Below are 12763 nucleotides of genomic sequence, written 5' to 3' on the forward strand. Positions count from 1 at the left end.
CCACTTTGAGTTAATAGAATTTAAAATAATATTTTTTTAGAGAATATATAATTAAAATGCAGGAAAAAAATTTGAATTTTGTAGAATTATTTTATTGCGAGAATGTATGATTAAAAATGAGTTTGAAAAAAAACTGATTTTTAAAAGAATTGCTTTCTTTAGTTAAAAATCTACAAAGTAATGTTTAAGTCCTATTTTATGACTTTAGGTACTTTTGGAATCAATTTCTCAAACCTGAAAAATAAAAAGGTCAAAATTATCAGTGGAAGTAACATTTTGATAGCGGTAGCAGAGAAAACATACAGAAAGAAAAAAGTATTTTACCATTTGCATCCATTTCGAAAATTGGGAAAAATATTCATAAAACACGTGGAAATTTATCTTTATAGAGCTCTCCAATTTACACTCTAATTAACACTAATCAGTAACTAATTTTTTATTAAAAAAGGTTGCCAAGATCATCTGCTTCGCAGAGTCTTTACACCACTTCTCGTCAGCTTAATCTTGATTATTCCTCTCCTCAACCTCCTGGCTTCGGCAAATCTGGCCCGTTTACCGGCAAGATCTCTATTGACATCCAACGGCTGGGATGGTTCCACCACAAAAGCCTCTTCAGGAGAAAGATTCAGATCAGGAAGTCCAACTGGGCCCACTTGATTAACATGTTCCAATCCATTGCTGGATGGTGCCATTGGGATAAATGGGTAGTGAATACTTTCCCTTATTTGTGACGATGATGATGATGACCCTGTGGCCATCTGATCTAAAATGAACGGCTGGTGATGAGGCACGGCAGTAATTTGATAATGTTGGGCTAAATTCATCTCAAAATTCAAGAAACTGCTCATTCCCATATGGGAACCTTCGTTTATGAGGCAAGTTGTTAATGCCTGTTAGTACAACACATGTAATCAAAATTCTTAACAAACAAACATGAAAAAGGCAAAAATTGTAAGGATTAGCCAATGTTTGATAAACATTATTTTAAAACTCTATTTTTTAAGTATTTATTTCTAGCCATACATTCAAACAATAAAAATATTTAGTACGTAAACTCAAAACTTTTCGCGACTTTAAACCTCGGATTCTCATAAAAATCACTGCTTAATACATTGTTTTTATTCTATATTTTTAAACAGATCAAACAACGGGTTTTGCATACCTTTTCTTTCATTGATTTCAACTTCATATTGTAAGCCTTCAACTTGTTGTAGTGATTCCTCACATTCTCTACTTCCTGTTTAATTCACACAAAAAAGGAGTCCCTTTCAATTTTTTATTTCTGGAAAATATGAAACATTGTACAAAGTACAAACAAATAGTAAAAAAAGCAAGATTCTATATAAAAATAAATAAATACAGATAAATATGGAAAATTATAAGGAAATTACGAACTCACCCCTTTGAGCAAATCTCTGCGTTTAGTTAATCCATCTATAACCTCCATATAATTCTCCTTTGTCTGCAAATTCAACAAAAAATCACAGAGCTACTCATTACAATTCTTCAATTGCAATGGAACGTATGTACAAAACTTGACAGAAAAAATAAAATTAAAATCTCGACTGAGCCTAAAAACAGGGGAGAACATTAAAGGCTGAAAATAAGGAATTGCGGAAAAAATCCAGATGTTAAAACTCCAAGAAAATAGAAACCCAGAACAAATCCATACAAAAAATAGTAGTAGAGAAAAAAATTGAAATAAGAAATACCTTTTTCTTGGAAGAATGCTTGGACTTTTCATCAGATTCACTCGGCGAAAAAGAGAGAGGCGTCGTTGGACTTGTGGATGGAACTTCCACTATGACTCGAGGTTCGATTTCAATCTCAGTTCCATTAATGGACGGTGATTCTGATACGGGTGCAGGAGCCGGAGCATCCCGAGTAGATCTCCTCCTTTTACTACCCCATAAGAGATTGTGTCTTGATTCTGATCCAACAACTGAATTTCCCAAATCGAGTAAAATCCCTGCCACTCCAATCTCTTCCTCTGTGAAACAACTTATTTTGCTCTGTTTCATTCTGTCTTCAACTTTTCTTGATTTCCGCACTTGAATTTTGCTACAAGAAGAGAGGAGGAAAGCAAGAGAGAGAGAGAGAGAGAGAGAGAGAGAGAGAGAAGCTTAGGGCGTGGGTTGGGTAAAGGGGGAGCTTAATAAACGAAATCCATGGGTAGAGAGAGAGAGAGAGTAGGCGGATGCCACGTGTCAAGAAGTAGTAGATATCGAGGGTTGTCTAGGGTTTCGACCTTATATGGTAATCTTTGGCTCTTTGCTGCAGCGTGTGTCGAAACTGAAATTCAAATTATAAGCAAAAAACATAAAGAATAATAGAAGTAAAAAGGGAACAGTTCCCATTAAGGTAAGAAGACTTGCCCTTGAAACGAAAAGATTTCTTTTTCTTTTTCGTTTTATTTTTTTGACAAAATAAGAATGAAAAACAGCTTCATCAATTACTTGGTTATCAAGAAATTGGAACTATAAAAAGGAAAAGTTAGATTCGTTGTAGTGTTGCACTTTGGGAATAATAAGGTTGGGTGTTGTCCTCTATTACCCTAATTTGGAGACTGGAGAGTGTGTAAAAAAATTATTTAAACAACAAAATATAACCTCTATGTGGTAAAAATGTAAAAATTATATTTAGATTTTAATCTTAATTAAAATTAATAATTAATTTTAACCACATAATTCTTGGACCCACAATTTTTTGACTACATATATTATCAAGGTATATCAAATTTTACTAAAAATCTGACTTTAATTCCTACTAAATAAGGGCATAAATTGTAAAATGTAAAGAATTTGATTTTTATGGTTATTTGCAGCTTAGTATCCGCAATCATCTTTTTCAATACTAAACCCCTGTTTGATTTTGACAAAAATCATATTTTTAATTACAGAATTAAGATATTTCATTGGTCGGTGTACCATACATCATTGAGATTAACACTTGGTGTGTCTAAAGGAGATATCACTTTTTTCTTTTCTTTCACGATAGATGTTTTGACAAATTTGTTTCATGGTGTGACGTTGCTAGATTTTTATGGTTTAAGCTTGTGTTGTCCTCTTAGTGGTGACAATGGGCCAAGTCGAGCCGACTCGGCCGGGCTCGGCTCGACCCACAAGTTCGTGGGCTCGTCCAAATTTATTTATTTTATTATTATTATTAGTTTTTAAGAGTTTTACAAATAAATGAAATAATATAAAACACTTTTAAAAAAAATAAAAAGTGTTAAAAAATACAAATAATTTAACGAAAATAAATTTTTATTTATTTTTATTTATATCATATTGTAATACTTTTTATAAAGTATAAAATATTTATATAATGAAGATGAATTATTTTTTGAAATACATTTACAAAAAATATTTTTTTTTTATTTCTTTTAAAAGTAGATAAAATGTAAATCCTCCTCCTTTATCCGGGTTTGGGACCGGCTACATCAATTTTAAGTAGGCGGAGTTAAAAATTGTACTCGAACAACTTGTTGTAACGTGTACAAATTTTTAAAGAAAATTAAATTTAACGATTAAAAAATAAAGAAATTTTGATTAATATAATTAAATCAAATATCACTTACCTGATGACATGCAATTTCAGCGTATTTATCTTGTAGTCGAAAATGAGCGTTCTGTCAATCCTTCACACACATTAACACTTTCAAAACATCTTCTTTCAGCCGGCTCCCGACATCGATCAAAACCCTTTTACCTGTATTAAAAGCAGACTCCGAAACAACAGTGCTAACCGGAGGTGTCAGCAGATCTTTCGCAATTGCAGAAACAATTGACCAACGTCTTTCATACTTTCGCCAGAATTCAATTACTTCTTATGAACTTTTTTTAATTGTTCTGTCTGTTGACATATTATGATTGAAGTAATCAATTAATTCGGCAGACATCGCATTTTGAGTTTCGACGGATGTTTGATGAGATGCAAATATAGACGAAATGACACTATATGAACACATTGCAATTGCATCATATCTAAATGTATTAATGCCTTGAAATAAATTCATTATTTCGGCATCATTTTCTTCAATTTCAGCAGAAAGAGTAGGTGCAGAGGGTACCCGACTAACATTCGCACCCATTCTTTTCACATATAAATCCTACATTTCACATAATATTTGTTCTAAATTCTTATAGGTGATAGGTGTATCAAGTATTAAAACTTCATTGATTTGATCAATTACGTATTTAGTTCTCGAAATATTATATCGGAGGTCCATTGCGCATGTTAAAGGAAATAATATAGGCAGTTCTTCCCAATATTTTCTAAACTTTAATTCCATAGCAATTATAATTTCACTAAAAGCAGGATCATTTTTATATTTATGGAATGTTCTTGCAATTATATAAAGGCGTTTAAGCACCATACAGCTTGTGGGATAACAAACGCCGGATAAAATCTTTATGGTCTCATAAAAAGATTTCAAAAATCGTTTAACTTTCAAAACTAAAATCCAATCGGACTCATTTAACATACCACCGTTATCACTTCTAACGTGTCTATTGTTATAAAAGTTAGTTATTAAATTTTCGAAACCTTCACATGACTTTAATAGCAAGTAAGTAGGGTTTTATCTATGGCCTATGTCGCTAACAAATGTTTTAGCAGCCGTCACCCCTAGTTCGGCACAAAAATCTTCAAATGCTTGTTTTCTACTAGGAGAGATCGTAATATATACTAATGCATTCTTAATCCTTTGAAATCATCCTTTATATGTTTTAAACTATCTTTCATAATTAAATTCAAGATATGACATACACAACGAATATGAAACAAATACCCACCAAAATCAGGTTGAAATGTCCTACACAATTTATCGACGACTACCTTATTAACACTAGTATTATCAAAAGTAAAAGATCGAATTTTATTCTCGCAATGATATTCTCTAACTGATAATAGCATTATATATATTATTAATATTGTGAGAAAACTCAATAATTCTAAAAGCAATAATTTTCTTATGTATGCACCAAAATGGGTCTATATAGTGTGCGATTGCAGCTATATATGCTCTTTTATTAACTCATTCCCATATATCAGAAGTTAAAGATATAACACCCTTATATTGTTGCAAATCCATAATTAATTATTGTTTGAATTATTGAAATAATTTTTTATATCGGCACGAAGAGTGTTTCGACTTACCCCAACGTACCTCGGTTGTAGATATTCTTTCACGAACGAAACGAAGTGTTGGTTGTCTGCAATAGCCAGAGGCAACTTAGTGGCGACAACAAATTTCACTATTCCTATTCGAGTATTGTCCTCCGAATACACCCATGTGGATAGGGGTGAAGTTGTAGAATCAGCGCTTATACTACTAAATTACAATTGTGTTTGACCAGCTGGAAGAAGTCCATGTCTGGCCGCACATGCTTTGTAGTTGCGGTTGAGATGGGTGGTACCAATTTTTTTTTTTATCATGCCAATCTTTGTTGGCAGTATTTACATACTGTTTTAGATTATGTAAGGTCATCGACGACTTTTCCCGTTGAAATCAACTTAAAGTGATCCCAGGATTTTGCTTATTTTTTGGCCTTGCGCTTTCCCATCGCATCTGGGATGTTTAATTCAGAATCTTCATCCTCATGTTCCATTTCGAGAACGTTAATATCATCCAAATCAATTGGATTGTGGCTTCCCTGACCGTGAATGTGAACATCTTCAGGTATCGGTAGTCATTTAGACCGACAAATTCATTTGAAAATTGACTTTGCGGTGTCCTAGGCGATTCGCCATGATGTGGCCCACATCCTGTATCGAACAAGCTCTCAATAAATGAACGTTGATCCATTTGTTTGATTGTTTATGATGAAATCTTAACTAGAAGAATATAAATGTAGTGAGATTGTGAGAATTGAGAAATGGATGAATTGAAATTGTAACTAATAAACTGCAAAAAATGAATTGATATTGTATATTTTGCAGCACAAGAGAGTAAAAACTCGATAATTGATATAATAAAGAGAGTTGGAGACTTGGAGTAGCAATTGATATGAAAAAAAAATCTTTGGGAGAAGGGGTATTTATAGTAGAAGGGGGAAAAAATTAAAAAAAAATTATTTCAGTGACCGAAAAAAGTGACCGTTTTGGTCACTTTACATTTGAGGGCTCGACGAGCCACGAGCCATTATTTTTAACGAGCCACGAGCCCCATTCAAACGAGCTACTCGTGGGCTCGCACACAAGCAGCTTGCCTTTTAGGCGAGCCAAGCCCGCGAGGCTCGGGCTCGGGCTCGTAACTCGTGATTTTACGAGCTCGAGCCGTCCACGAGCCCCATTTTCATGAGCCGATGAGTGGCTCGGCCCTTTTGACATCCCTATGTCCTCTTGGCGGAAAGTAATTCTGTACCTGAATAATAAATAAATAATTTTTTTTTGTAAAGAATGATGGTTCATATTCATGAAATATTCCATTGAATGAGATGACAACAATAAAATTTAAGTTAAGAATTGAAGGAAGTGCTCAGGTACGGCAATCAACCCTTGGAATGAGGAAGTTGAGAAAATAGCTCTTTGGTTTGGTGTCAACCATGATGAAAAACATGACAATAAAAGGAGAGGTCAGCAAATTCCCGAGAAAAATATGGATAATTACCTGGACATCACTATTGTAAATTAACAACTTGTCTGTTTTCTGCTTGTTCAGTGGATTTTAAGCAAAAAAAAGCCGTTGAAGTGGACTGTGCATCCCACCTGTGAGAGGTCAGTAAAAAATGACGGCTTCTTTTGATTTCCAAAGGGCAAAAAATAAATAAATTTTGGGCTCCAAAAATCCATCCCAGATAGGTTCTAAGTACATTTGATTTAGACTTTGTATACTTGTTTAGGGAATTAACAGCTGCTACTTGCTCAAGGGGTAGCACTAGTCAAGAGATAAGAGTCTATCTATTTGATTTGTATAGATTTCTGAAGCTGTATTTTTCCAACTTTCATGAGTTCTCAAGATATGTTTTTGTCACTTACAAGTATGAACATTTTAGTTGATGTCTCCATTGATAATCCACCGAATGCCACCATTGCGGATTCCACGAATGTGGATGCTTTACCTCCACTCAGGCATCGATCTTTGAGTCCCATGACGTCCAGTGCAAACACGAAGATACCTTACACACACAGAAGCCGTAAAATTGGTAAGAGGGATGTTCAAGAAGTTGAAAATGTTGTTGGAGTAGAACCTTGTATGAATGTTTAGGAAAATAATTGCATTGACATTTTGTGAATCATCCTTAATGTTTTTGGTTGATGGTATTATTCGACCATTGGATGTAAACTTGAAATTGATATGAATGTTTGGCATATTTGTTTATTGGCATGGTATGCAATTTATTTATGTTATTACTGATGAGATGTGGATATGGTTTCAAGTTATTTTGTTAGTTCTTGTATTGTATGTTTTACCATTGTCGAACTATCGTTCCTGATAAGTGAAATGTCAAGCATTGAGATTAATAGGTACCAACTGTTGAGAACTAAATTTCAAATATCAAAAACTTAATGAAATGTAGAGAATATTCATGTTTGGAATGAAATTTTGTTATAAACAACATTAGTGTTAAGTGTCGAGATAAACAGTGATCAAATGTCAATAGCAACTCTTCAAATGTCAAAAACGTCATGAAATATCAAGAACTCATGAAAACCAATTAATCAAAGGGTAAAATGATAACGAGATTAAACGAAGAGTTAAATGAAAACAAGTGGAGTTTTAAACTATTATCCTTAATTAGCAATCCTGTTAGGTGTGTAATAACTATAGCATTACATTGGGGTTGAAAAGCATAAGTTTTTTTAATCCTAATCCAATGTAATGACATAGAATAGGAGTTGGTGAGTAGCCATTTAATGCAATGTATTTCATGTTTTACTCCTCTATATGAACATGGTATAGCTTCAAAGATCATGCACACATACTTTTTTTTAAGCAAAAATTAGTCATTCCATTATGTCTTCATCTAATCAACAAACCCCTCGAATTGATTTCCATTCTTTCAGTGTTATTCTCATTCCATCTGGGTTGTTATTGCCATGTTGGCGTTATTTAAATGATTGATGAATAAACCATCATGCTAGACAATGAATTTTATAACATCCCTTGTACTTACATGCCATCAACACAAATAAGATCAACTAACAGACAAATACCTAAAATGACAAATGCTACTCGCACGCAATATGTTAAAAGCTAAACAACTATGATGCCTAGCTTAGCGAAGTTTTTAACATTATTCTCGACATTTGAAAAAATGTGTGTTGGATTACATTCACCATATGCGTTTATCATATTTTTCAACTTCTACCACCATTTTTGCAAATAATTTATTCCCACCATTAATAATATTGTCAATACACAACTATCTTAAATTTCTATCTATCAAAGTTATTTAAGAAGGTTGTGATTGAGGAACACACCATAATAAATATGATTTTTTTTTTAAATGCTCCAATAATCTTACAACAAATATTGAGTAATTGTTCGGATAATATAATCCATTTAAATCAAATATATAATGACTATTAAACATAACTTATCAACAAAAAAATAAGATTAAAAAAATTACCTTCTACCAAGAATTGTGGAGAGCCTAATCAACTCACAAATTTGAATGAGATTAAGCTTTTTGAATAAATTTATATGAATTGATTTTCTACTTCATCTTTTTCCTTTTTTTCCCCCAAAATAATGAGTCAATACCTAGTAATAATACAAGAAAATAAATCCATTCGATAATATCTAGTATTATTGTAGCTTTTCATGGAAGCTACTTACTTAGCCTCGAAATTCATGACACACCAAAAAAATTGTTTTATTTTTCATTAAGGATAAAATAGACATTTTGGTATCAAATTTGACCATTTTTACAAGAGTTATCAAAATTAGACACTTTTCAATTGACAAGCATGAAATTGGCCATTTTTTAAAATTCCCCTTTATTTTTTTGCTGATCCTACTGATAAAGAGTCAGATTCTACTATTTTAAAATGAAAACATAAAAAAGTTGAGCCGAGCACGTATACTTGTATAAGAAATAAGATGCATTTCTATAAAAATGTGAGATTATGTTTCGTCTTATATGACATTTTCAAATTATCCATCATATACACCATCTGCATTTTTACTCTTTCCTCATTTCAATTTTGACATTTTGATTGCTTTCTTTTTTACCTATAAAAGTCGTGCAATAAAGAGTTGTACATTTTTGTAGTCTATTTTTTTCGAGGATTTAGGGCTTGTTTGAGCTTCATTTTCTTTTTTCAAAAAATATATTTTGTAATATTGTTATGATGGATAATGTATGATTAATAAGGAAAAGTTTTGAACTTGCGTGTAGTATTATTTTATTCAATAATATATAATTGAAATGAAGTCAAATTATTGTTCAAGAACATGTTTTGGTAGACAATGGAGCTCAAACAAGGGCTTAATAAAAGAACGTAAATATTGGATAGGAAAATAATCAAAATATCATTCATATAATATGAAATGACGGGGGTTAGATCATTAAATAGCGACAAAAAAATAATATTTCTTTTAATAAATTTTAGAGATTATGTGATGTAGCTAAAAGTTGATACACGTTGGTAGATCTTATAAAACATGTGATGAAAAGTGAATAACAACTATGAACTATGAATCCAATGAAATCTATTGTTAAAAATGAAGTTTGATCAATTTTTAACAAACAAAAATTTTAACGCACACACTTAAAAAGCGATATTATTTCTCATTAGAGCCCCTTTGAGTTAATAGAATTTAAAATAATTTTTTTTTAGAGAATATATAACTAAAATGAAGGAAAAAAATTGAATTATGTGTAGAATTATTTTATTGTGAGAATGTATGATTAAAAATGAGTTTGAAGAAAAATGATTTTTAAAAGAATTGCTTTCTTTAGTTGAAAATCTACAAAGTAATGTTTAAGTCCTATTTTATGACTTTAGGTACTTTTGGAATCAATTTCTCAAACCTGAAAAATAAAAAGGTCAAAATTATCAGTGGAAGTAACATTTTGATAGCGGTAGCAGAGAAAACATACAGAAAGAAAAAAGTATTTTACCATTTGCATCCATTTCGAAAATTGGGAAAAATATTCATAAAACACGTGGAAATTTATCTTTATAGAGCTCTCCAATTTACACTCTAATTAACACTAATCAGTAACTAATTTTTTATTAAAAAAGGTTGCCAAGATCATCTGCTTCGCAGAGTCTTTACACCACTTCTCGTCAGCTTAATCTTGATTATTCCTCTCCTCAACCTCCTGGCTTCGGCAAATCTGGCCCGTTTACCGGCAAGATCTCTATTGACATCCAACGGCTGGGATGGTTCCACCAGAAAAGCCTCTTCAGGAGAAAGATTCAGATCAGGAAGTCCAACTGGGCCCACTTGATTTACATGTTCCAATCCATTGCTGGATGGTGCCATTGGGATAAATGGGTAGTGAATACTTTCCCTTATTTGTGACGATGATGATGATGACCCTGTGGCCATCTGATCTAAAATGAACGGCTGGTGATGAGGCACGGCAGTAATTTGATAATGTTGGGCTAAATTCATCTCAAAATTCAAGAAACTGCTCATTCCCATATGGGAACCTTCGTTTATGAGGCAAGTTGTTAATGCCTGTTAGTACAACACATGTAATCAAAATTCTTAACAAACAAACATGAAAAAGGCAAAAATTGTAAGGATTAGCCAATGTTTGATAAACATTATTTTAAAACTCTATTTTTTAAGTATTTATTTCTAGCCATACATTCAAACAATAAAAATATTTAGTACGTAAACTCAAAACTTTTCGCGACTTTAAACCTCGGATTCTCATAAAAATCACTGCTTAATACATTGTTTTTATTCTATATTTTTAAACAGATCAAACAACGGGTTTTGCATACCTTTTCTTTCATTGATTTCAACTTCATATTGTAAGCCTTCAACTTGTTGTAGTGATTCCTCACATTCTCTACTTCCTGTTTAATTCACACAAAAAAGGAGTCCCTTTCAATTTTTTATTTCTGGAAAATATGAAACATTGTACAAAGTACAAACAAATAGTAAAAAAAGCAAGATTCTATATAAAAATAAATAAATACAGATAAATATGGAAAATTATAAGGAAATTACGAACTCACCCCTTTGAGCAAATCTCTGCGTTTAGTTAATCCATCTATAACCTCCATATAATTCTCCTTTGTCTGCAAATTCAACAAAAAATCACAGAGCTACTCATTACAATTCTTCAATTGCAATGGAACGTATGTACAAAACTTGACAGAAAAAATAAAATTAAAATCTCGACTGAGCCTAAAAACAGGGGAGAACATTAAAGGCTGAAAATAAGGAATTGCGGAAAAAATCCAGATGTTAAAACTCCAAGAAAATAGAAACCCAGAACAAATCCATACAAAAAATAGTAGTAGAGAAAAAAATTGAAATAAGAAATACCTTTTTCTTGGAAGAATGCTTGGACTTTTCATCAGATTCACTCGGCGAAAAAGAGAGAGGCGTCGTTGGACTTGTGGATGGAACTTCCACTATGACTCGAGGTTCGATTTCAATCTCAGTTCCATTAATGGACGGTGATTCTGATACGGGTGCAGGAGCCGGAGCATCCCGAGTAGATCTCCTCCTTTTACTACCCCATAAGAGATTGTGTCTTGATTCTGATCCAACAACTGAATTTCCCAAATCGAGTAAAATCCCTGCCACTCCAATCTCTTCCTCTGTGAAACAACTTATTTTGCTCTGTTTCATTCTGTCTTCAACTTTTCTTGATTTCCGCACTTGAATTTTGCTACAAGAAGAGAGGAGGAAAGCAAGAGAGAGAGAGAGAGAGAGAGAGAGAGAGAGAGAAGCTTAGGGCGTGGGTTGGGTAAAGGGGGAGCTTAATAATCGAAATCCATGGGTAGAGAGAGAGAGAGTAGGCGATGCCACGTGTCAAGAAAGTAGATATCGAGGGTTGTCTAGGGTTTGGACCTTATATGGTAATCTTTGGCTCTTTGCTGCAGCGTGTGTCGAAACTGAAATTCAAATTATAAGCAAAAAACATAAAGAATAATAGAAGTAAAAAGGGAACAGTTCCCATTAAGGTAAGAAGACTTGCCCTTGAAACGAAAAGATTTCTTTTTCTTTTTCGTTTTATTTTTTTGACAAAATAAGAATGAAAAACAGCTTCATCAATTACTTGGTTATCAAGAAATTGGAACTATAAAAAGCAAAAGTTAGATTCGTTGTAGTGTTGCACTTTGGGAATAATAAGGTTGGGTGTTGTCCTCTATTACCCTAATTTGGAGACTGGAGAGTGTGTAAAAAAATTATTTAAACAACAAAATATAACCTCTATGTGGTAAAAATGTAAAAATTATATTTAGATTTTAATTTTAATTAAAGTTAATAATTAATTTTAACCACATAATTCTTGGACCCACAATTTTTTGACTACATATATTATCAAGGTATATCAAATTTTACTAAAAATCTGACTTTAATTCCTACTAAATAAGGGCATAAATTGTAAAATGTAAAGAATTTGATTTTTATGGTTATTTGCAGCTTAGTATCCGCAATCATCTTTTTCAATACTAAACCCCTGTTTGATTTTGACAAAAATCATATTTTTAATGTATTTTGATAGAGCTTAATAACTTGATAAAATTTATTATTGAAATTGATAAAAGTTATGGATCACATGCAATGTGTAATTGAAAATAAGTGGAAAAAAAATAATTTAGAAATGGATGCAAACAT

The 12763-nt window shown here is 32.4% G+C and overlaps 2 protein-coding genes across 2 annotated transcripts; both read right to left on the minus strand.

Moving 5' to 3' along the window:
* Nucleotides 1-357: 357 nt before the first annotated feature.
* Nucleotides 358-2197, minus strand: LOC111367590. The gene is made up of 4 exons (XM_022988544.1): nt 1713-2197; nt 1400-1462; nt 1163-1237; nt 358-890 (listed from the first exon to the last, which is right to left on the minus strand). The coding sequence occupies exons 1-4, from the start codon at nt 2019-2021 to the stop codon at nt 459-461; spliced, it is 879 nt and encodes a 292-aa protein (XP_022844312.1). The 5' UTR covers nt 2022-2197; the 3' UTR covers nt 358-458.
* A 7909-nt stretch (nt 2198-10106) lies between these two features.
* On the minus strand, nt 10107-11870 carry LOC111367591. Its single transcript, XM_022988545.1, has 4 exons — nt 11462-11870; nt 11149-11211; nt 10912-10986; nt 10107-10639 (listed from the first exon to the last, which is right to left on the minus strand). The coding sequence occupies exons 1-4, from the start codon at nt 11768-11770 to the stop codon at nt 10208-10210; spliced, it is 879 nt and encodes a 292-aa protein (XP_022844313.1). The 5' UTR covers nt 11771-11870; the 3' UTR covers nt 10107-10207.
* Between the last annotated feature and the right edge of the window lie 893 nt (nt 11871-12763).

The sequence above is a fragment of the Olea europaea genome, chromosome 18 (assembly GCF_002742605.1).
Source record: "Olea europaea var. sylvestris chromosome 18, O_europaea_v1, whole genome shotgun sequence".
NCBI lineage: Eukaryota > Viridiplantae > Streptophyta > Magnoliopsida > Lamiales > Oleaceae > Olea > Olea europaea.

Coding starts and splice junctions, on each gene's coding strand:
- LOC111367591 (XM_022988545.1), bottom strand. CDS start 11,770: ATGAAACAGAGCAAAATAAGTTGTTTCACAGAGGAAGAGATTGGAGTG. Junction 11,212..11,461: donor AGCATTCTTCCAAGAAAAAG/GTATTTCTTATT, acceptor TTGAATTTGCAG/ACAAAGGAGAATTATATGGA. Junction 10,640..10,911: donor TGAAATCAATGAAAGAAAAG/GTATGCAAAACC, acceptor TTGTACTAACAG/GCATTAACAACTTGCCTCAT.
- LOC111367590 (XM_022988544.1), bottom strand. CDS start 2,021: ATGAAACAGAGCAAAATAAGTTGTTTCACAGAGGAAGAGATTGGAGTG. Junction 1,463..1,712: donor AGCATTCTTCCAAGAAAAAG/GTATTTCTTATT, acceptor TTGAATTTGCAG/ACAAAGGAGAATTATATGGA. Junction 1,238..1,399: donor GCAGAGATTTGCTCAAAGGG/GTGAGTTCGTAA, acceptor TGAATTAAACAG/GAAGTAGAGAATGTGAGGAA.